Source organism: Podarcis erhardii (genome assembly GCF_964252035.2).
Source record: "Podarcis erhardii genome assembly, chromosome: 9".
Taxonomy (NCBI): Eukaryota; Metazoa; Chordata; class Lepidosauria; order Squamata; family Lacertidae; genus Podarcis; species Podarcis erhardii.
This window is the reverse complement of record NC_138512.1, coordinates 33,758,159-33,783,846: the sequence shown is the minus strand read 5'-3', so window position 1 is coordinate 33,783,846 and position 25,688 is coordinate 33,758,159. Positions and strand designations below refer to the sequence as shown.

Below are 25,688 nucleotides of genomic sequence, written 5' to 3'. Positions count from 1 at the left end.
TCGCCCTTGAACAAGCTGAGGCCTAGTCCTTGCTGAGGTGGCAAATCTCTGTCTGGGCTGCACCACTTCAGACAGCAAATGCATTCTCTTGTAACTTAATGCTTCCCTGTATCAAATAAAATGAAAATGAAATTTTAAAATCTCCTGTCCAAGGCTAGGCTAGAGCCCTGATATCTAGTTTCCTACATGGAGGACATTGGTTGCATGGAGGACTAATAAATTATACAAGCACTCCTGAAGAAGTATAGCCAAATTTATACAGATTTACTACCTCAGTGAGAACTAGGCCTCAATTCTTCCTGTGAGGCTTCATCTCCAAGCTCTTTCACTGCCCTTAGGGCTCATTTCCCAGCTTCATCACCCATTATCTTGACAGTCTTTTGATTAGTTCTATAGAACGGTGGTTGTTTCTAATTTCCCCTTCAGCGGGATAAGCGTTTTCTTGATGTTCATTGTGTACCTTTTCATACTGAGGGTTTCTTTTCCTTTTAATTATTGCGATTCCTTGCCAAAAACCTAGCCATTACTCCTTAGGGTTGCTCTGGGCTGTTATTAATTATTACACTGAAGCCAAATACCTTTGGTTTAATGGTTGGTTGGAGTCTACTGTCTAGTTATGCACAAGTAAAGCCAAGCCAGAAGTTTCCTACTATCTGATCTCCCAGTCAAATGCCAAGTTAGAACACAGTGTCACTTGAATGCTTCCCCCACCTTGCCCCTTAGCTCTTCACCTTTGGTTGGAGAGAAGACATCCGTCCAGGAGAACCTCTTCACACCAGAAAATTCTGCTTTGATGCCGTTTCGCACAGCAGCCCCGTCACACTTTACGACTGCCATGGTATGAAGGGCAACCAGCACTGGAGCTACAGGAAGGTCAGTATTGCTTTGCATTGTTTCAAAGTCTTTCAGCTACTGAGTTTTTGTCAGGGGGGCCAGCTGTGAGGGGTGGTGCCGTGAACCTGGCCTCCTGGTACTGCTGATGCTGATGCTGCTTACAGGGCAGTGTGTGGTTAGCAGTGGTTGGCCTACATTTTGGGGGCCATGAAGCCTTTTTTCAACCAGCAATGACATCTGGGTAACCACAGTTACCTTCTTTAGTGGGGTTGTTTATAGCAACCTTTACAACATCTGTACTACAGACTTTAAAACATTGGGACTGTTGAAACACTTAAAATAAAACAAAAAAATCAATTTGAGGTGTGCAACTCAAAATGTGTCTACTAGATCCATTTTTTTTAAAAAAAGGAATGTGGACTCCCTGGAATTGGGGCCCCCTAAGCTTCACTAGTTTCATAGTAGATCGGACCCTGGTGGTTAGGGCAGCAGTGGCACAAGCAAAGTGGTCAGATTCCAGTAGTTCATCCACACATCTCTGCCCTCACACCATTCGCTCTGTGTCCCACTGCTGTGATATTGGTACCCGGAAGTCAGAGTTACAAATACTCCCCATCCTTGCTGGCCGCTCCTAGTTTTGGGTAACAGAGACTGCAGTGTTTGTTCCATCAGAATAATTCATTTTACACACTGCCTTGGTTCAGTTAAAAACAAAAAACACTTGAAATGTGAAATAGCACTGTTTCTTGAAGGTCTGCCATTATATAGGTCAAAGTTAACATTAATATGGATTTCACCCAGCACAAAACGAAGAGCACATCCCCTGAAAGATGCTTTGCCATTTTGGCACTTCAAGACATGTGAGTCATTTTAACAAAGGCAGCCCTGAAAATGTTTTTATTCCATGTGACAGGCACAAGAAAAGCTCCTAATGAATTAAATACAATATAATCTTTCTTTACTTTAAAGATTGCAATTGGCAGATGTACAAAATGCTGGAAAGAGCAGCCCTGTATATCTAATGAAACAAAATGGTTTACAATTCAAGGGTCATCGGTCTAGGATGCCGACTGCATTTCAACTCATTTTAAATAGCACTAGAAGCAGGTTGGCTGTGACAGAAATCGTGCATGACTTTTTCTTCTTCACATTTTACTAGTTACCATAACAATGCTTTGAAGTGACATGATTGATTGCTTTTGAAATGGGTACCAAGGAAGTGACCTTGTTTAACCTTCTCAGTGCAGGCCTTGGTGGAACTGCATGAGATGGCTGTAATTCTGGTGCTGTTTCACCTATCCATCACCATCCCACAGCACAACTTCCTTGGCATTCACTATCTTCAAATTACTAAAACTGCAATCGTATGCACACCATTGGACACAGTGGGGCTTGCACTCCATGGATATGACACTCTCCTTCATACACAGTGCCTTCACGTAAATGCTTCTTAAGGGGCTTAACAAGAGTTCTGCCCCCAACCCCGTACATTGGTGTTTCCTCCTCCTATGCCCCCTGACATGTGCACACAAGCTCAGACATTCATGGCCCACTGAACCATTACAGAGCATGGAAGGTCTGTGTCACCTTCCTTATCCCTCCCACCCTGCCTAGCCCTCCTTATTGTCATACAGGCACAGAGCCCTGGATGTGGATATATAATTACATGGTATCACTGAGCACGGGTGCTTCTTTTATTGCCTTGGAACAGGACAGCCCTTTATTGAGCTGTACAGGAATACTTTGTACATGGGTGCTGTTTCTTCAATGAGGCTGGATCATACCCAAAGCTGTACAGAGACAAAAGCTATTTTGGCCATCATCACCCTAATATTTTCTAGTTTACCAAAGCATTCATGAATTTGGAAATAGATTAAAGGCAGACCTACGCTACACACTTCAGGCTTGTTGAGAGTCATTATCTCCTTCCAGGGAACCATGAGAACCATAGATAATGTGTGCTGTGGGTGGGTGGCAGCAAGGAAATTTGAGGCAAAATAATCAGCACTTCACCAGACTAAGGCAGTTAAAGTGGTTGTAAGACTATTTATTATATGCTAGATCAGTGTTTCCCAACCGGTGTTCCGCGGCACACTAGTGTGCCGCGAGACGTTGCCTGGTGTGCCGCGGGAAAAATTAAAAAATTCGAAAGATATCCAGAGAGGCGGCCTTCGGGCGAGTTTTAATTTTAATTTTCCTTCTCCCACTTAATGCCCCACGCTCGCCCGAGCAGCTTGCAGTCCTCGGTAACCACGGCGACCCGAGGGAGGGGAGGGAACAGGGAAGTCGAGGGCGGCGGCAAGCCGCGATGACGTCAGTGGGCCGCGCCGCCGCGCCCTGGCACGGTGTGAGAGCCCCGGCTAGTGGCGCGAGCTTCGGAATAAGTGGGATCCGCGTGCGCGAGACCGAGATCGCGGGTAAGGAGCTCAGCCCTGGGCAGGAGGAAGCGGGGCCGCGCGTGCGGGCCACATCCCCACAGAGAGCGAGCCTCCCCCGGCCCACCACTCCGGGCAGGTCCACTCGCATGAGGGGGCGGCGATGGCGACGGCTGGCAGCTTGCCTGCAATGCCATCCCTCGAGCAGGCGAGGAGCCCGGAGGCTACCAGATGCGAGTCCTCTTTCCCACCCTGCTCGGGAGTCCAGAGCACTTGGTCGCATTCAGGATCTAGAGTGGGGAAGCGGGGCTTGTGTCTGGGCTGGACACATTGGGCTGCCTGTGCCGCTCGACCTGCGGGGAGAAATCAGGGTGGGAGTCACGACCGTGAGGCAGGGCTGCCAAGTGTCGACCTGCTGCCCTAAAGTCTTGGCTTTTTTCTTGGCTTTTTGGCGGTTGGCACAGAAGGAAGGCAAGGGGGAGGGGAAAAAATTGAAACTTACACTTTCGTGCGTCCCTCCCGGCGTGACGCTGCGCGCTGACGTCACGGGGCTGTAATGGTGGTGTGCCTCGAGATTTTTTTCATGAAACAAGTGTGCCTTTGCCCAAAAAAGGTTGGGAAACACTGTGCTAGATGAAGGGAAAGGATAACCAATGAGGAAGTTTAGTCATCAGGAGAGCAGGCAGAGAGGTTTAGAATCAGTGCAGAGATGGGGAATTCCCAGAGGAGGGAAACAACAGATGGCAACTCTGCCAGGGTTTATATTGTCTGAAACTGTGGGAGGGAATATCTTGAGGGGTTTTTTGTCTGCAAATGTGTATCCATGAAAACTTTTGTGTGGGTTACGTGGAGGGGACTCTATTGCCATTCAACCCATGACTTTGGTTGATCAATTTTGTTTAGTATTTACACTTTAGCCAGAGAAGGATCAGACTTTGTAGGGTGAATTGAATTCTCGTTCCTAGTAGAGGTGCCATTTGAAAGGCGTGTGCTGGATCTTCAAATTATACAAGTTGGCACAACACCCTCAAAGTCAGAGGAGAAAGCTCCATTTATGTCAGATAAGGATCTGACTTTGTACAACTGCAGCCTCTTGCTCAAACACCAAAGTCAATTTATTTCCTGGATTGCCCAAGCTGCTGAAAAGAAGCTTGATGTCTTGAAACACTTCATTGGTGCCTAATGTACCAGGGGTGTGTGGGTATGGGGCAGCACAGAGCAGGCACAATTCTTGCATTGTCCTCTGTTCCTGGCCCATCGTATTTTTAATCTGGACCTCGGTGGATGATCACAGTGAAATAACAGCCCTTTAAACAACCATGTGACATATGCCATTGGCCAATGGATAAAACATTGTCCTGTCTGCTGATTTATTTTTACTACTTGTGGGAATGAGGCAGTACATGGGAGTTTCTTGTTCCAAGGCAAAATCTATATTTCTGAGTGAGAAATTCTTCAAAAAGCATTTTTATAAAGGAGGTGCTGGCCAAGCTGGAGCTATATAACACTGATCTGGTAGCCATCAGTCCTCTCAAACAATATACTGAGGCAAACACTTATGGTTGGCTATAAATTGCTCAGACAAGGAGCCACAACTATTGTAAAAATAATGCCTAAATCAATTAAGTTTATCTTTAGTCTAAGATGTATCTGCTTTCTGTTCACCTCAGTCCTTTTTTAAAAAAAACTTTTACATAATATAAGTTAATTAATGATAATTCGTCATATTTATACAGAACTTTCTTAGCATCCATAAAATTCTCAGCAAACAACCCTTTCAGGTACGTCATTATTTTCTGCATGCTACAGACAAACCTGAGAGTTAATTGCTACTTGAAACCAATATTGTGGCCTTGAGTATGTGCTTGGGCTGAGAGATGAGCTGGGAATGTTTACTACATAGACAATGTGCAGCTACTTATGCACACACAAAAGCCAGCTGATCCACATGCAGAAGAAGCAAAAGGTGCTGTGGAATGCTGTCCTGCAGGTGTAAGTTTAGAGATGGAGATTCTGTGCCTAAGAAAACATGCTGATCACTATACGTGAAAGACAGATTGCTTATGAGCAGCAATTTCCCTTATGAATGCTTAGTCATATGTGTAGATTCTATTTATTTATTTATTTATTTATTTATTCATTCATTCATTCATTCATTCATTCATTCATTCATTTCATTTTTATCATCCCCATTCTCCAAAGGTCTAGTCACTACATCATGGGACTCTTTCTACAACCAGGAGTTCTGATTCTTCAGACTTCCCCATTTCACATTATACACAGCATAGCCTCTACCTATGTAGCCATACACCCAGGAGCTCAGGAGTTCCAACAATGCATGCAGTGCTGATTCCACAACCAACACATTTGAATATCAATTAAATAACATGGTATTCAAAATTTATTTGGATAAATTTGTAAGAGTCTAGGAATTTATTCTGCTAAAGGTCCTGAAATCACTGTATTGAACCTGAAATGTACCATAAAAATGAGACACACTTATTACATTCAGTTCTCAAAGAGGAACCTACTGTAATATTGGGGAAAGTATGTGAGTCACAGAGTTGAACACACTCCGTAAGAATGGGAAACAAAGGCTTACACTGCTTGGGACACCAATACCCTTAAGTTCAGAGAGTGGTGTCAGCTTTTCAACATCATGATGCATCGCCAGCGAAAAATCGCGATCTTGCAATATACTGCGATGCTGAAATGGAGGGAGGAACAAGCTGCGTTGTCCAGGCGCTGAGGCCAATGCAGCCTGTTGCTCCCACCAGGTGAAGGCAGCCAGGCGGTAGCCAAGCGGACAGAGCCTGTAAGGCTCCATTTGCAAGGCTGCCTCCTCCCCAGTGCCAGCATCAGGCAACCTTTGCACTGCTCCGGAAAGCACTGGGTACAAGCCACCCCATTGATGCCTTGCAGAATGGGACTGCCTGATGCTGCTGGCAAGCGCTGGGCCTGGCATCAGGCAACCTCTGCACTGCCTTCGCCTGGGAGGGTGGGCTCCGTCTTTCCTCCTGGGGTGAACGACTACCCTGGGGGGAAAGTTGTAGCCCTCCCTCCCTGGCGATGGCAGTACCCTCCCTGGAGAAAGAGGTAGCCCCACCTCACCCCCAGTGCCAAGGCAGCAATGTGTGAGGCAAGCGCATGCATGTCTGACGTAACCTGCCCACCCCCTGTGCCAAGGCAGCTGCCTTTTTCTTCTGTTGGCTACCATCACCTGGGAGAGCAGGCCATGTCTTTCCTCCCAGAATTCAGCCCAGGAGGAAAGAAAGAGCCCACTCTCCCTGGCAAAGGCAGCCAGGCAGCGCTACGTCCGCACCCCTCAGCGGACAGGTCTAAGGAAGCCCCCACCCCATCTCTGGCTTGCGTAACCCGGAGGCAAAGTGGGGGGTCCATTAGAGAAGAATCAGGGCTCCCTCAGCAGTGGAGCTGGAGCACTTTAATGGAGCCCACACCCCACCGCTGGCTCGTCAGGGGTCCTTGGCTGAGGCAAGAGCAGCCTCGCATTCCTCAGCCAAGCAGTTTAAAGAAGCAGAGGGAGGAACATGCTGCCTTGTTTCTTCCTCTGCGTCGGTATGAGGGCAGAGTGGGATGGCAGTTTCACTCAGCGGGATATCGCTGGTGAAACCGCCACCACTCCTGAGCCCCTCTGCCTCCACTGCAGATTGTCTCTTCCTCGGCACCCGCTAGGCACTGGTTGTAGAGAGACTTAGGAGTGGCAGCGGTTTCACCCACAATATACGTACCATCGAGTGAAGCCGCCATCGCGGTCTGCCCCTCATACCAGTCCTGGGCGATATATTGATATATCGCCCAGGCCTAGTGGTGACAAGGGAAAAGGGCTTTTCAGTACTGGCGCCCCAGAGAGATTCTCCTGGCACCAACTATGGCATCACACATCAAGCAAAACCTTTTCTATATATAGCATGGCATTTAACTGCTGCTTTTTAGGCTGGAGTCAGTTTTAAAGATTAACTACCGTATTTTTCGCACCATAGGACGCACTTTTTCCCCTCCAAAAATGAAGGGGAAATGTGTGTGCGTCCTATGGTGCGAATGCAGGCTTTCGCTGAAGCCTGGAGAGTGAGAGGGGTCGGTGTGCACCGACCCCTCACGCTCTCCAAGCTTCGCACACCTCTCCGCAAGCAGCGGGAGCCCAGCGCTGGGCTTCCGCTGCTTGCGGAGAGTTGCCTGCATGCCGAAGCCTGCGCGCGCTGAGCTAATTGCGCCCAGGCTTCGTGGACCTCTCCGCAGCGGGAGTGCTCCCACGGCTTGCAGAGAGCTGCCTGTTTGGGGGCTGGGGCTTGAGCTTCCCCCGCCCCAGCCCCGCGCCTGGGGGGAAAATAATTTTTCCCCCTTTATTTCCCCCCCAAAAAACTGGGTGCGCCCTATGGTCTGGTGCGCCCTATGGTGCGAAAAATACGGTATGTAGTGATCATGTCAGTGGAGGTTTAGGAGAACTGTAGTATGTTTAACTGATGTGTTCACTGGTACAGAATATTTTACATTTTGCACTTTATGAGTTTCGCATTGCAATGTGACTCATCTAAGGTGATTAATAAAGCTAATAAATTAATCATTATCATTATCATGACTGTTCCAAATCACTGGATTTATTCATTAATCACGTATTTAGATTTTTTAAATACAAACTAAATTTAGATCCTACCTGATGTCTTTGGAAGAGCTTGCAGTTCAAATGTCATTCTTTTCAGACATGATCTGTTTACAGCCTTCTAGTTAATGGCACCAGTCATCCCACACAGCAGGCTGTGTGCACATGAAGATCTTCATACAGCTGCTCATCAAAAATGAACAATGTTCTCAGTCTTGCCAATCCTAATAGCCCATTGAGAGAGAGGCAGAAGCTACGTTAGATTCAGTCCTTGCACTACCCCCAAACACATCCCCAGTTACCTCAAATCTTACCACACCAAATATATTTTAGGATTATGTGCAGAACCAGTGAAGCAAGGATCACTGAACATGCAGCCTTGGATTTTTATCTCACAACTGGGGCCTATGCCAAGAGACTGAGACATATGTCTTTAATATGATTTTCCATAGGATGGCCCATGACATAGTCTTTCCACATGATTTCGTATCTAATGTAGTTCTGCTTTGAATGCAGCAACAAGTTGTGGGAGAGACGTAAGAGTTGGAATTCAGGCATTCATTCGTTTATCGGGGCTATTGGACTTTATGCTACTCCTGAGAGAGCTGCAGAGGCGACATCTACCAGTAATTCAGACCTGGCACAAAAGACTCTTAAACTGCAATCCCATCAAGCATTGCAACCACATGTCCTCCATCTTTATCCCCATTAAATCAAGCTCTTTGGTAACAAATGGAGAAGGAAGCATAGCAGCCGGGCCTGGTGGGTCGCACCTTGACTTTGCTGCTGAAAAGCTCACAGTGTGAATATCAGTTCTAATGGTGTGTTTTATCATGTGGACATTTGGTCTTATTGGGCCTATGCTGAGACTACCAACTCATTTCACAGAAATGACTGCAGCCGTCAGACGATAATGACTCTCATTGACTACTGACCTTGGCCATAGTTAAAGCAATGACCTAGAAGCAAGGAAAGGAACCTTGTCTCATTACCAATTACCTGAACTGCCCAGGCCTGCCTGCAAGTCCATTATCTTATGGAACGGGTGTTACTCTGAAATAATGTGCCTTCACTGCAAAAAGAAAGGGGAGAAAGAGTTTTTGCCCTTCCCAGAAGTAACTGAAACTTACCAAGAGGAAATGTTTGCAGTCTCTTCTTGGTTTTCATTCCCCAAGTGCATTGGCTGCATTGTGCTGCTCATCTTAAAGGACCTGGTTCTGTTTCTGATAAAGTCAGCCGAACTTCTGATAATAAGTGGAGACAGATTGTCAAAAGCAAGCATCTTTTAACGGCCCAGATTTATTTTAAAATAATTTCCTGAAAAAAGCACTCACTAGTATAAAACAAACACACATAGCTTCCTTTTTGGTTCAGTTTATTTCTTAATGACTGAGAGTGGCTATTTCAAAAGTCTGTTGGTGATACTAGTTTAAACACATGGAATTTTTCTTAAAAAATAAAAGAACATAAGAAGACCTTCCTGGATGCCTAGTCCAGCATCTTGCTCCCACAGTGACTAACCAAATGCCCATGGGAAGCCTAAAATGTTGTCATAGATCAGGCAGAGGCAAACTCAGCCCTCCAGATGTTTTGGGACTACAACTCCCATCATCCCTGACCTGTTAGCTAGGGATGATAGGAGTTGTAGTCCCAAAACATCTGGAGGGCCGAGTTTGCCTATGCCTCTCATAGATCCTCACCTCCAAGGTGTTCCTTGTCAAGATGCCAGCCAGCCATTCCCTCCAAGCAAAGCATTCCCAAATTAGTAAGTGGAAACAAGTGAGTGGGCTTAACAAAAGCTTTTCAACCTTGTGCATAGTCTAGGATGGGTTGAGGGCCACAGGCAGTAAATCAGGAACCAGTAGTAGTAGTAGTAGTAGTAATAATAATAATAATAATAATAATAATAATAATAATAATAATTTATTTATACCCCGCCCATCTGGCTTGAGGATGCCACCTACTGACATGAGTCTGAGGAACCATATTTTTTTAATGTCTGTTTTAGAGAAAACAAGAGAATGAGTTGGAAATGAGGGTATCGCACCTTCTGTGACTACAGTAGTGGCTGAAGCATGTGGCATTCAAAAAGTGAACACAGACCGCTGGCTACCAAAATGTATGGGGATAAGCCCTACTAGAAAAGTTAACCAACCAACTAAATTAGCATGGGACAAGCTAACCCCAGTGTGATTCCCCTTTATCACATACAAAGCACAACACGACAGTGACCTACCCCCACCAACAACATACAAATCAACACGACTAACCTGACCCAACAACCCAACCCCCACACCACAATGTAACCACCTGAACACAATCAACAAGCTTTGGACCCCTAACATCTCACAATGTCTACACACACACACACACACACACAGCCTATCAACATGATGCTGACACAAACCCCTAAACTAACACTATGCAACAGAATGAAAGAACAACACACCCCACCTTCCTCCCTCTTTCCCCTCTTTCCCCCCAATTGTACTATTCTTTGCGTATTCATTTGTTTTGCAATACAATAAAATATTTTTAAAACTAAATTTAAAAAACCAAAATTGTATGCACAATTAATTCTTAACTTGAGGAATGGTGATTAGAACAATGCCAACATAAGGACATGAGATCTTGCTGGATCAGGCCAGCATCCTGTTCTCACAGTGGCAAACCAGATACCTAAAGGAAACCTGAAAAAAGGAACTTCATAAGAAAAAAAAAAGAAAATTCTCCGAATACATTGGGAAGAAAAGTTTTTAAATGCACAAGCAATTATTAATAAATAGGGCATGGTTTACTGGACAGGATTCAGCATAACACCCCAACGGACCAGGGTTCCTGTCCCCAGTGGACCATTGACTCACATCCTCTTTGTTTACTTTTCGTCATCCTCGTGCTTTCCAAACTAGTTTAGAAATCAAATAAATTATGCATAATGGGTGAATCTAAACATTGTTTAGGACACATAGAGTCAGTTGCACGATTTCTGTGAAATTAATTGGGTGTTCTGGGAAGAATGCAACACTCCTTAATTTCCTCAGCAGAAAAGCAGTGGGGTTGAGCATCTTATGTAAGACAACATGGAAAAGACTGCTCTTTAGTAATTTATTGCAGAACAGCAAAGTAAATCCCCGGTCCACAGCAACAGGTCTTTGATGACGAATGCAACAAATATTGGAGCTGGTGGCTCACTGGGTCAAAAGAACCACCACAGATCAAACATCACAAACAGAATGTTCATACCTGCTTCTTTTTGTAGCAGGGATTTTGATTTCATTGCCTGCTGCTTCACCTTTCCCCCCTCGTTGGTAGTCAGAGTTGCTCCGGTTTGGGCGCTTGAACAGAAGCCCCTTTGCTACCCTCTGCCAAATTAGGATCACTGCTTTTGCTGGGCTTTGGGTGGTGGAGATACAGTCCTTTTGAGCTCTCTTCCCATTGGGGCTGCTTCATAGCGCAGGAGAAAAGAAATTAGTTCCCTTTGTGTTGCACTGCAATAGTGAAGCTATGGCTGAGAGCCCCAATAAGAGGCTTTGGAATGAAGCTACTTGCCCTAATAGCCTGGGCTACTTTGCAGATTCCATGTCACTAGCCTATGGACACAACTTCTGCCAAGATTGCATCTCTAGATGCTGGAAGAATAATCAAAATGAGGCAAAAATGAGGAGGTGGAAGTGGAAAATAGTAGCTATCAAAACAACAGTGCATCTGAAAACCCACCTTGCACTAAATCAGACGAATGGTCCATCTAGCTGAGCATTTTCTACACTGATTGTCTGCATCTCTCTGTGATTTCAGACCATCCTAGCCCTTCCTGGAGATGCGAAGGATTGAACATGGGGCCTTTTGTATGGAAATCAGGTGCTCTACCACTGCACTACTTCCCTTCCACGGTGGTGTTGGTGAATGATTCAGACAACCAATTGCCACAGAAGTGGTGCAGGAGTAAAGCTCAGTGATCAAGCATGTTGGCACAGAGTTGCAGTTGTGGGAAATGAGGGAGCAGATCCTCTGCAAGTCATCCAGGCTTGTCTTTAATATCAGTGCCTTCATTCATAAATGTTAAATATTTTACTCTAGACAGCTACCTACATACAATATGCTGGAAATAGTCTGGAAGCATTCTACACCATCGCTCTGTTTTATTCTGGGCAGAAGAGCTGTCCAAATCTTAAAGAAGCTTGGCTTGACTTTTATAAAACCTCTGTTCCCCAAAACATGGCCATTTTTAATCAGCTGGCATTTGCTTCTTAATGCGTTTTTGTTCTCATCCCCACAGGACAAAACTTTGTTCCATCCGGTGAGCAGCAGCTGCATTGATTGCAATCCAGCAGAGAAGAAGATTTTCATGAACAGATGTGATCCTTTATCTGAAACTCAACAGTGGATTTTTGAGCATATTAATATGACTGTTTTAGAGAAATTTAACAGCAAAAAAACCAGCTCTTAGGGAGAAAAAAAACAGACTGTTCTGTACAGATTGCAAACAAGATTTTGGCCAGCATCTGGGTCAAAGGAGTCAGAAATTAAGTTTCCTAGTGCCAGGAAATCTGTTCTGAAGATTAAGTAAATGCCAGGGCAGAAGCCAACGAGCTGTCATTGCGGGTGGACAATATCTGAAGAACTTGGCTGAGAACCTCACCAGCTGCTGCTGGAGGCCTCCTGGCTGACAATTTCCCTTGCTGGTCAAGGGAAAACTTTATTTTAAAAAAATGTTTCCAAACACTCCATGTTAATAAAGTTAAACAGAGTTTTAGAGTTTCTCAGGTCAAACCCTACTATAGTGAGTAGCTATGAATAGTTGCTGTTACTTATGGGGGATATTATGGAGTGCATGAGTGCTATGTGGGAATCTTGAGATGCCACCAGTAGAGAACTAGAAACATCAGTGGATACTGTCAGTGTCTCAGAACTGTAAAACAAGATGGATGTTCTAGCGCCATTCCTTTCCCTTGGTGGAAGTCAGGTTTAAGAGGGTTATTTAAATAAGGTGTTATAACAGATAATGTTAAGAACCTCCCTATTACATTCCTTTCACTGTTGAAATGGGAATGGCTGAAAAGCAATGTAAGAGTAATTTTAGAGTTGCATTTTGAATGAAGCATGAAAATGACTGTAAGGTGTCAAATGACCATTTCTCTTCTGCAGTTGAAGAAAGAATAATTTCCATCACAGCAATTAAATAAAATTTCCATCCATTTTACATGGTGTTGCTGAACAATCATCTGCAATCATTCATACTTATCAAGTCACCATTGATGGGATGAGCCAAAAGTGACCACATCCTCCTTCATCTTTAAAAAGTAGATATGTTATTTATAATAGCAACACAATGGAAGGTTTTCAGAAAGGATTTCTGCTTGGAACACTGCATTTCTTTCCTGGCACTTTTTATTAAAAGATGCATAAGTGGATTTAGATCAATACAATCACCAAGAGAAGAAGCATAATGAGTCTGACAAGGCAGGTTTGTGGCCAAATACACTCCCTGGAGCTAAAGGTTGTCAGATTCTACCAGTATTAAATCAGTGCTGCAGGAATGGCTATAGGAGGCTATAGGCAGTTGTGGAGTTTCTATTAAAGTAGTTGGGCATTATGTAGAATAGCAGCTGAAACTGTAGGCAACTGCCAACTGTTTCAGTTAATGCCATTGCAGGCGCCTAACTAAATCTACCGTATCATGTTATGCAGCTTTTCTGTAGCTGCACACTGTGAACATCCTAAGATATCTAATCTTTTGGGGGGAATTGCTTAAAGCAACCTGCTTTTGAGAACCAAATTTCACAATCAGCAGAATCAGATGCTGCGCTCATTGCTGGACACCAGTGCAGCCCACAGGTGGGAATCATTATGCTTCAATGTTTCCCCATATATATATATTTAAATATAGCTGCCTGTGTAAAGTCAGCATGTGAGAACAACTGACACCTAAACTTGAAGTTATTGTCGTCCCCCCACACACATGTGTGGGGAGAATTTTATATGGGTGAGCATTCATATATGCAATGTCAAATGATACTGAAGAGTTACATCACATGATTTTGCTGATTGTTTGCCCTGGCTCTTGGCTGGCAAATATGGGTGAGCATTCAAATCTGCAGTCTGGATACGGAGAAGTTACGCCATGTAGTTTTGTCTATTGTGGGTACACGTTTTCTTTATGTATGATGTTAACAAGAGATGTTACCTTTGATGCTTATATAGAAAGTATGGATTATAGCACAGTAAATGCACATTGGAAGCTGCCACCTTAAGATTCAGGCAAAATGAGAAGCTGGAAGTGAAAAATGGTAGTTATCAAACCAAACTGTGCATCTGAAAAGTAATTTTAGCTTTTAGTTACTCCAATTCAAGTCAGAATTGTCTTGTTCTTTGTTTCAAATCTTCACATAAAGCCTTCATATTTTATCATGTGAGAAAAAGCAGCTTAAAATTTGTTTTGCTATACCATTCTCCTTCCTTGACAGAGATGAAGGAGCAGACAACTTTCAGGTTCCTAATATTAAGAGGAGGGCAGCCATCTTTCAGTTGTACTTAAATTCCAAAACTGAATGTTGAAGGAACCAAGGATGCAGATATTTCAGTTTTCATGATTTGATGTAAGTGGAGTAAAATACCACTTTCGTTTATATCATGTGTCAAATTTGTTCTGAACATCTATTTATGTTCCTTAGTTTGGCGATGTATTAAGGTGGAATGTTTGTTCCTTAGTCGTCTACATGTGTGGCAATGGCTTTATCTGCAGAGCAGCAGTGCTGGTCAAATTTATGCATGCAGTGTAGAATTGATGAATTTCCAGATTGCAGGGATTGGTACATGCAAGCCCATCTGTTCACAATGCTTGCCTTCTTCCTTCTCTACCCCTAGCCGCTAATCTGATTCATCTGCCATCAACAGGACATACACTATGTCCTGTACACTATGATTCCAACCCACACAGAAAAGGTTAGCAATAGCTAGATTCTGCTTGTGGCAAATGAATTGGACAACTACTTTTCTATGAGCAGGAGGTGACCAGGGAGAAGGCATAGATTCTAGGTCGCCAGGTCATGCTAAATGGGCTTATGTTATCTATAGCATTCAGATGCATATGCTAGAATGTCAAAATGTCCCATGTTAAAGTGAGATAGATTACTTCATATAGCTCTATTTCAAATCGTCATGCGATATATTTATCAAGTCAGGGTGCAATCCTGCATGCAGGGTGCTTAAGTGACTGGGAGTGAAGCAGGATTGTGTGAAGGATTGATAAACCCTGCATAAATCTTAGCCAATTGTGACATTAAATTGCAGTAAGCCTTACTGAAGGACATCAAAAGAGAACCAGTTTTTCAAAGCAACATAGAAACCCCCAACAATGAAAACTCCCAACAGTGAATAGAAATATCTCAAACAGTGGCTATAGATTCAGGTAGGTAGCCATGTTGTTGGTCTGACACAGTCAAAATAAAAAACAAAAAAAAGTCCAGTACAAAAATTACCCAAAACAAACTTAGTTGATGTCTAAGGTGCTAGTGGCTATAGAGATATTTCTGAAAGTTGTTTTGACACGGATAGAATCAAAAAGTTGAAAAGGGCCTTGAGGTCATCTAGTCAAATACCTGGCTTGATGCAGTAATTCTCCTTCTCAAAGATAAATTGTAATGAAAGCGAAACATTCACACCTCGGACACTACAAACTAGGCTGAAAGATTGTACAAACTAGGCAGAGTTTAGGCGGGGGGGGGGATCAAAGCCTTAAAAAAACAAAAACAAATATGTCATCTGAAATACTAATGAACTGTTGTACTTGGAAACAAAGTATGCATAATCGCTCATCTGTATTCACTTTACAATAATTGAGTTTAACCACTGCACACACTGGCACACAGCACAAATCCACCACAGTGTTTGACTTGCTTTAGGGCTACTGAGGTCAGTGGACTTCAGTGATCTTAGCATGAGCCATGTTGGACCACAGCCACTCTTCTGAATTCTGCAAAGGATAATTTTCCATAGAACGTTGTCTCTGCCATTTTTTAATGACAAATGCTGGATACCGTTACCATTAATGGTGTCCTGGTACTGGCACAGCATTATAACATTTATTTCATATATTTCTATCGGCTCCTCAAATGTGCTTTGTCATGTCAACATGTGTGGCATCCAACCTGATTATTGTTAAGTCCTAAGGTAACCCAAATGCAGCCCCTTAGCAGCCCAAACTTGAAGCTGTGAACCACTTAAGAAATGGAATTATTATTTTTTGCAAAGACCCCATCCTGAAAACAAAATAAAAAAGTACTAGAAATATTTTCAGTTAGGCAATATTAGCAGCTCTTTCATCTGTGCAAGTTATTGACACAGCAAAGGTAGCTATCTCGCTCCACAGGTCATGACATGGTAACAAGGTCTCCATTCTTATTAGTGAAGATTTGATTGTAGAAAAGCTGGAGTAGTGTGTTAAAACACACTCTGTTCAGCACTGATATCAAGTGTCATGCTTGGATGCCTGAATAGTGAATTGCAATTCACACATCAATGCTCCGAGTATAGATGAAACGCTCTTAAAGAAATGAGTGTTTACTCTTCAGAATTGTTCTTGGGGATAAAAATGGCTTCTCTTAAAATAGATAGGGACTGATAAAATTGCCATTGATTTCTCTGACAAGTTGACACCTTAACAACCGTTGTATACTAGCTCAGTGAAATGAATATGGTGTTATTAGTCTATTATACAGTGGACAGATATCCCTTGCAATAAGCACCAACCAGGTTGCTTTCCATTTACTGGCAGTCTTATCATCAGCACCTGAGGTCTAATAAACAGGAGGAATAATGCACACCTGTTTACTGTGAGTAGCCGGGTTTAGGGGACAACCTGTCACAGAGCACGGTGGGGTATGCAGTTCTTTGGCTTGCACACTTCATGATCTCCCCCTTAAGTACCTATTTAAGGAGAAATGAGAAATTTCTGCTGGCACAGTAACCCTGCTGTATCTGTAGAGTAATGTAGGCCCAGCAAGCAATAAGAGGTAAGAAAAACTTGCTTGCCTAATGGCTGCCCAAGTATGTTTTACTTCTGCTTGTACAATAAGCACAACACCTGGATAGAATCATAGAGTTGGAAGGGACCCCGAGGATCATCTAGTCCAACCCCCTACAATGCAGGAATACGCAGCTGTCCCATATCGGGAACGAACCTGCAACCTTGGCATTATCAGCACCACGCTCTAACCAACTGAGCTATCCAGGCCCATACCCATCAAGAAAGAATTACAAATGCTTCAAACTGGGGGACATTCTCCTCTCGCCCAAGTTAGGCTAAAGTGTTTGAACATTACATAGTATAGTCCCATTCACTTTGTGGGGAGTAAAGCCATGTGAAATCCAATTACTCTGGCTTAACTGGGTGGCAAACGGAACTGTCAAAAAGGTGGACTATATTAATAAGGGTGATAGCAGAAACTACCAATAGTGATGTTGGGTAATATCCACACCATACATTTAAAAGCATATGACTCCCCCCATCCACACAAATAATAATAATCCTGGGTTCTGTGGTTTACCCATCACAGCTACAATTTTCAACACCCGTAACAAACTACAGTTCTCAGGATTCTATGGGAAAGCCACATGCTTTAAATGTATGGCTTGGGTGTGTTTACCAATAAATTTATGACTGCTGGTTTCTTCGGTAAGCTCATCATGTAAACCAAGCATTAGTTCTATGAAGTCTTCCCAAGGAAGAACATCAGTGCTCTTCTGTGTGTGGAATGTGCCTTCTGCTTATTGAAGGGCTGCTTTTACACCTCACACTTGAGTACTGCATGAGAAAAGTGATCCTAAATCCAAAGACGGCTTGGCCAACCTATTGTCCAAAAAGAAGCTTGAGAACTACTATGGAACCCCCCTGTGATTGTATTGCATGAATTACCATGCCAAGGTCAAAAACAAGCATTTATGGAACACTAGCAGCCCTTTTTCTTTTCCATGAATCATGGCTATATGGTTGCTTCCAGACAACCTGTTTAATTAGCGTTCAGCCTGATTTGTTTGTGGAGAGATTGGAGAATATTGGCTATTTAATTAGCATTCATCCTGATTTGTTTGTAGGGAGGCTAGATGGTCTGCATCAAAGCAAGTGTTGTGCCACACTTTTCAGTGCATTTTCATGTCACTTTTGTTATCAGGAAAATGCCTGGTCTTTTAAGGAAGTGGATTTGTTTCACGAGAGCTTCAAACTGCACAGCCTGAATTTGTTGGGATGGGAATGAATCCCACCCCAAAATAGAGAGTCTGGAAGCTTCTCGTGGCACTTTGGATACAGCCATGTTTCTACATAAGTAATGGCTGTAATTGCTTAATGTTCCTAAATCTCACTAACATCCAAAGATTAAGGCTGCAATGCTACAGTATAATAATAATAGTAATACAGTAATAATTTATATGCCCTACCCTGGAAGAAAGTCCCATTGATGCTGTAGATATCCATAGGATTGTGCAGACAAGCACATAGACTGGGATACAAACAGCTACGTTAAATGCACCCAAACTAATTCAAATGCCCAATGGGATTTTTGAACCTTTATTCTGAATATGAGCCCCTGTGCACATCACAAAATTGCTTTTGAAATCTTCATTTCAAAAGAGGTTTTCCACGCAGCTTAGTGTACTACTGTTCAAGAAACGTGAGTCCAAATCTCCCACACATGCTTTCTTGGGTCTGTGCCATGAAATCCTTTTCTGGATTACTGAACTTTTGGGGGGACGGGCTGGTGGTGTTATATGAATTGTACATTGCATCTATATCAAAGTATGGTAGAACTTTAGCAGATGGTATAAATCATCATGTTTCGTAGTCAACCTTCTTCCAAACATTTGTGAAATAACTAAATTTTGTGATTTTGTATTGCAGCCCTTTACAGTATGCAAGCTATAGAATGATAACTTAGAAAGAACAGCAAATGGACTGGTTTACATGGAAGACCAAACTACAGTTTAGTGTTAGATTCTGACAGTTAAAAAACTAAGTCCAATTCATGCATTTGCCCCCTCTTCATCCAGCAAAACCATGAGGTGGTTTTCAGAAGCTTTATATTGCTTTTTAATCACAGGTTTGCGATGCCATCTAGGTTTGCCATATTCATCTTAATTATGGTTTGTTTAGGCCTCATATGACAGTTTAAAAAGCTGGCTTGTTTCAACAAACCATAGTTAAAATTAACCACAGTTTAGAATGCAAACATAATGCTAAACTGTGATTAATCAAAAACAAAGGGGCTTCTTATCTCCTCATCATGTCCATGTTGGAGGAGAAGAGAGGTGGTACTTGCAGGCCCAAGCCTCCTGTTGGGTTTTCCTAAGAAGGCTAAAACATGGTTTAACATTATGTCTGAACCCTCCTACTAGCACACCAGAAATGTTTGCCCAGAGACAAGCCCAGACATCCCAGGTGCTTCCAAACCTCCATGTTGAGACAGCAGTATCAAAGGTACATATTTCACTACTACATTATGATCTCCAGCTATTGGGAGCATCCATGTTTTCTGCATTAACAGTAAAAGTAATATCCACTTTCTTGAAGTCTTTCTCAAATTCTTTGGATTAGCATTTGTCTCTGTACACAGAATCAACTTAACTGAAGCAGATAATACAAAAAAAGTTAAATGACTTTGTTTTCACAAATCAAAATTAAATTAACCTCAGTTTACAGTTTGGACATAACACTAAACTATGGCTAATTGAAACCAATCAAAAACTTCTGCTAGCCTCACAGCCATTCAAGGGAAGAAGATGATGGCGACCACACACAAGCGCAAGGCTCAGGCCCATTAAACTAAACCATTGTTTAGTGCTATATATTGGAACCAGGCCAAATACTGTATGTTTATCAAGTTAGGATGCAATCCCCTCCCCCAAATTCTACTGCTAATTGGCATTCTCCATTCATTTCAAGGGATCCTGTACATATGAGTCCTATTGAAATGAAGGCAGAGTGTGCAACAAGCGGTTAAGCAGATTGCACTTTTACTCCTGATGATACAATGAACTCAGGTTCACATAGGTGCAAAATAGCCGTGGGTATGTTTGACATCACTGGTAGGTCTCATGCAGAGAGCTGCCTTCCTAGGTGTGGGTGTCTTTATCACAGATGTGTTTCAAGTGGCAACCCACTGCTGTATGCACAGGTGCAATTTTGTATTGGTGGGTCTTTAGGGGACATTAGCTGAATGAAAAGCAAAGTCTGAAGAAAATTGATTAGACAGCAATTAGTGTCATAGGAAAAATAAGGACGACCATCATGAGTAGACACTAAAAGTGTAACGGGAGCACTTGGCAGAGCAATACTCATCCACTCCAGCCTTCATAATGTTACTTCCTTAGAACCAAGATGTGTGTTTTTTCATTTATTTATTTTTAAAATCTGAATTTTTCTCCAATGAGTGGAAATTTTTATATTTTTGGACCTCTGATTTCTCTGAATGGTTCCGTATAATAAATATGAAACAATAACTTTACTGGGAAGTGTGATTCAGTGTTATTAAAAACAATAACTCAAGTTCACTTATATCCAACAGCACCCAAACAAGTGCCTGGGGGTTAGCAATTAATTCTCAGCAGGGTCGCCCTTTATCCCCTTATGACTGTGTATCATTGCTGCTGGATAGACTATTGCCACAGCAACACTAAAGACGAAGTTTATTCCAATTGCTTTCAGGACTATGGGTATATACCCAGATTCAGTGTTCTGTAACCGAGACTGAAACCTTTATTAAATGTAGGTGGTGATAATTGCAACTTTCTAAATGGCATAGAAAACCAGGCAGCCAAGACCCCATGAGCTGATGAAAAGAATATGTTTCCTAGAGTTTAACTACTGGAAACGTGAATTATTTGTCCTAGAAAGCTTTTGTGTTTAGTCCATTAATAATATGAGGGGAAATGCCAGTAGCCATACATGCAGCAGGCTTCTTTGAGAAAGGAAAATGACTGCACAGTTACAGTTTAAGATAAAATACAATCTTATCATATAATTGGAAATCAAGCCCTCCTGGAAGTTTTACTTTGCTTTCCACAAAAACCGCAAAACAAAATAAATCAATAACTCTTCATCAAATTAAGGTGAAAGGGTTCAGTCTGAAAGCTTTGCACATGCAATGATTCCTAATTAGTCTCTATGTGACTAATTGAAGTGATCTCACCCACACACATGGGCAACCACCAGTAAGTATGACCTCACCAAACGAGGCCTCCATGCTTTGGTCTGTGGGTCTACTTCGGGCCTCTGGGCCTCGCCATTTGGCCAGTGAGGTAGTTTTGGTCAAAAACAGCATGGAAATAGGACGAGGCTACAGTTCAGTGGGAAAGCAGGTGCCTTTAATATTGCCAAAAGTCCCAGGTTCAATCGCTGGAATCTGCCATTACAAATAATCCCAAGGAGAAGAGTTAGGGAATATCTCCTCTGGAAAACTACCAGCAGCTTGAATAGGCAGCACTGAACAAGAGGGACATCAGTATGCCTCAGTATAAAGAAGCTTCAGACATTGAAATCGAGAGTTAACAGCATGATCCTATGCATGCCTGCTTAGAAGTAAGTCCTCAGTGGGACTTAGGGCTTGTCCACATTTGAGCATTATGTAGCTGTTGATCCATTTCCCACCATTCAAATTAGACTGGAGTAGCAATTTGAATCTGACTTTGTTTATGAGGTGCAATGTTGATCTTTCCCTTTCATACCAATAGCTTTCCCTTTTCTGTTGGTCCACAACTTCTAATTAGTTGATTTTATTATGGTGATCAAGCCCTAACAGGGTATGCTAGCAGACAGCCTGCACACACTTGCAATTTTTAAAAAAATTCTCCCCATCTAGGAAGTGCGCAAAAGCACCGTCAGGCAACTGCAAATTCCCTGCACAAAATTATTTATGTGGCTTGCTTGTGCAGTTTTCCGGTTTTCTGCAAATCTGAGGGATCAAAAGAAATATGTACACGTATAATGCTATGCTCCTCTGTTCAGGAGCATGCTAGTTAGGAGAACAGCTAGAAAAGAAATGAAAGCACTAAGGAAATAGTGGGCATGGAAAGGGAAATAGTAGGAAGTGGCAATTGATCCACCTAGTAAGAAATACTGAAACAAATTGACCATGACCCTGAATAAGTTGGTTTGGAGCCCAATTTCCCCAAACTTATTGGACTATCCCCCTATTGGGTATACCTGAATATTTGAGTTTCGGTGGGAGGTTGGTGTTGTTTAACATCATGAAGACGACAGAAATTAAATGGAAACACAAACAGCTGCAAACACACAGTAAACTCCAGTGTGGACAAGCCCTTCCATTCTGATACATTTCTACAGTATTGTCCCCTAAATCAGATCTCTCTAGGTTGCTTCACTTCTTCCCCTGGATTGATGCCCTTGAGGAAAGCAAATTGGTCCATTGCAAGTCAGAATCAGTCAAGTACATTTTTTAAAAAATGAATATGTTAGTATGCATCTGCCTCAGGAGACAATGCCATTTTATAATATTGCAGGGGGGACACCTTATTTTTCATCACTCTATATGTTAAAGGCATTTGAATGTTTCATATCCAGTTACACAGACCTTTTGATGCAAAACACGAAGGCATACCCAACTGGGGCTGGCTGATGAGCCGGCTTAGTTGTAGTACAAATAACGGATGTAGAAACACTGATCAATGATGAATGGTTGCCTCAAAATAACATTTTAATGACAGGCTTAAAGGATTAAGCAAGAGCACATGCCTATATTAGATGTTTACCGAACATCCTGACTTGGAATAAAAACTCTGCCCCTCTTGTTTTTGTTTTATACTTCAATGTATTAAGACAATGGGGAAATGAGTAAAAACATTTCAGAACATTATGCAAGATTTGCTCTGAATTAATAAATACCTCTCTAAGATTAGTGTATTTATTCTTTTCAGCTTGAATATTTTCCAGAGCGATGTGATAACAGTTCAGATTCAGAACTTTTTACCACGGTTATACAAGATTTCATTGACACTCCTATTCTCGCATACCTCATTTGCCTTCTGTCTATTCTTGAGACAATTTTGCTCAGCAGGCACTTCTGCCCTGCATGTTGGGTGCTGAAACTCCCAGGTGGCCAATCAACATGTGTGTCTTAAATACATACAATGGTGATCCCTGACAATCTATCCAGCCGACAAATATGCAGGCATATTTACATTAGGCCGTCTGATAGCAAAAGACTGAAACTCATTTCTTCGCTCCAAGCACATTGTGTTCCTTACAAAGTGTTCATAATACATTTATAATCAATTTGCTTGCATCCTCCTTCCACACTATGTTTACAATTCCCTAAAACGCATAAAATGGCAAATAAATATATAAATGCAAAACAATAAAAACATCAGCAATGGAACAGAGGACAATAATGCCAATATCAGAATCTATGGCAGGTATGCACAGCTTAAAAGCTTGTAATCCAATTGCTGCTCACTCTCGAATAATTGGGTCACCTCACATTCGGGGGGGGGGGAGATTCCAATGCTCATTGGCTGTGGCTCCTTCCCAACTTTCTGTGTACAATCTACATGTGATTGGGCAGTTCCCACAGATAACCACAGGTGTTTGTAGCAGACAAGAAAGGTCAACACAGGAGGAAAAGCAACTGTTGCACAAAGCAGCACAGCTAGTGCCACAAATGCTACAGCAACCTTCTCCAACCTAATGCCCTCTAGATGTTGTTGGACTATGGCTCCCATCAAACATCTGGATAGCAGCAGGCTGGAAGGGAGGGCTATGCTAGAGAATTCCTGAATCCAGAGGTGTTTTTGTCCTTCCCCTTTCCACTTCATAAAGTGGGCAGGACAGTAGTGCCCTTTACTATTGACTTCAGCTAGACTTCAAAGACTGATTTAGCATTGTTTTAGCCAGTGCTTATTTATAGAAGCATTTTTTTCTGAAGCCTCAATTAAGCAAGCATTGATTATCAATACCTTTAAATATATAGATAGCTAGGAACTCCCATTAAGATAACACATTGATGCTTTTCAAGGGAGCCGTGAAGGAGCCTGTAATCAAACACTAACTAAAAATATCAGCAAGTCATGAAGGATAACTATCAAGTCGACAGCCATTTTAATCACTCCAATTACTCAATTGCCTGCACCTAATTCGTTATAGGCAGTTCAATTGTGTTTGCCTTGATTGATATCGCAGTGGTTGCCTTAAAAAAACAATGACATTTTGTGAATTACAAAGTCAGCACAAAAATATGCACTGGATCCCAAAGGAAGCTGGAGGAATTATGATTGCTCAGCTCCCCTTTGTAAATGAATAAGTAGGAAGAAAGATCAGTTATGAAAATAATAACTATCTAGTTTAGAATCAGATCCATCTAAAGCAGTTCTCCATCAATTGTAAGAGAATAACAAAGCTTGAAGCGGACCATATTAGGATAACGAAGGCATTTTCCTTCTGTGTTGTTTGGAATTCATAGCTTAGATAAACTGATTGTGGAAAATGCATCAAGAAAAACTAAAATTCTAATTAATTCCTTCGGTAAGAAAAGCAAACTTCCAGGGAAAGCCTAGGAAGATAAGTTTATAGTGTGAAGGAAATGTGGGGTTTCTTAGGGTGGGGGAGTAGAACTTGAGATCAGGGCGCGTTCCAAACCTGCTGTATATTATTATGTCTTACATATGTATTCCACCTTCCCTCAAAGGACTACAGGATGGTGCACATGCTATTTTTCCTCACAACAATTCTCAGAGGTAAGTTAGGCTGAGAAAAGATGACTGGCTCAAGGTAACCCTACAAGCAGAAAACCCAATTGTTATTTGTTCTGATTCAGTGATAAACAGTGGGGTTTCCTGCAGAAAGTTGCGGGACAAAAGAAAAATGCTTGGAGATGGATTTGTGTCTGGAAAGCACGACACAAAAGGAAATCTGGATGAGTCCTTAATGTGCTTAGAATTGCAACCCTGTTCTTTTTCCACAGCATCACATTGCCTCTTAAACCTGCCTCCTTGCATACTACCGATAAACGCAATCTGGATGTCAACAGTAAGAGTAGTCAATCCAGCTCTTGATCAGTACCTAGAATTTAGCAAATCTCACAATGGAAAATTAATTAAGTAGCTAGAATCAAGGCAATTGTCCAGTTGACTGGAAATACTGCTCAAAAAGGAAGTAAAACTGCATTCTTGGAAATCAAGCAGGACTATCAGCAGTACATTTGTGACCAAGGCAGTTGACCAGAGACCAAATGCTGGGAAGAGGACTTTTCACATTGCCTTCCTTGACTATGGGGGCCATTTCTTTTGTAGCATGGGAAGGTTATAGGCAGGCAGAGGGAAAACAGGAATAAATCTATTTGCCACCTAGTTGAAAATGTACATTGTAGTATTCCAGCATGATAAACGTAGGTGATCTTTTAAATGAAGCTTAGCTCCAGGTAAAAGCAAACTGCAGCTACAGTGGTACCTCAGTTTAAGAACAGTCCTGTTTATGAACGATTCGGTTTATGAACTCCGCAAAACCGGAAGTAGTGTCCCGGTTTGCGAACTTTACCTCAGCCTAAGAACGGAATCCGAACAGTGGAAGGGCACCACCAGTGGGAGGCCTCATTAGGGAAAGCGCACCTCGGTTTAAGAACAGACTTCTGGAACGGATTAAGTTCGTAAACCGAAGTACCACTGTACAATCCTTTTTACAGATTTTGGAGAATTATAGGCCAAAATGTTGCTCAGGAACAAGGAAGTCTCAGTTTCTTTGCGCTTGGCAGCCTGCCAGGAGATGTGAAGAAAGAAGCCGAGATCCACTTGCATGCGCACCCTGCCTCCTTTTTAATTGAATTCTTTTTATCAGGTTTTTAAAGCTTGGATAAGTAGCG

At 42.4% G+C, this 25,688-nt stretch overlaps 1 protein-coding gene and 1 long non-coding RNA gene across 6 annotated transcripts in view; one reads left to right on the top strand and one right to left on the bottom strand.

Moving 5' to 3' along the window:
* Window positions 1–13,027, top strand: part of GALNTL6 (polypeptide N-acetylgalactosaminyltransferase like 6) — a 455,987-nt gene extending 442,960 nt beyond the window's left edge. For all 4 annotated transcript variants that reach the window (XM_081875341.1, XM_081875343.1, XM_081875342.1 and 1 more), the window contains exons 12-13: window positions 724–873; window positions 12,104–13,027. In XM_081875341.1, coding sequence (XP_081731467.1) covers window positions 724–873; window positions 12,104–12,274 — 321 coding nt within the window. In that variant the 3' untranslated portion in view covers window positions 12,275–13,027. The remainder of the gene's footprint in view (window positions 1–723; window positions 874–12,103) is intronic.
* Window positions 1–25,688, bottom strand: part of LOC309349486 — a 112,954-nt gene that overhangs the window by 53,075 nt on the left and 34,191 nt on the right. For both annotated transcript variants that reach the window (XR_014159953.1, XR_014159954.1), the window contains exons 3-4: window positions 8,958–9,071; window positions 7,882–8,051 (exon numbers count right to left, since the gene is read on the bottom strand). This is a non-coding gene — a long non-coding RNA (uncharacterized lncRNA). The remainder of the gene's footprint in view (window positions 1–7,881; window positions 8,052–8,957; window positions 9,072–25,688) is intronic.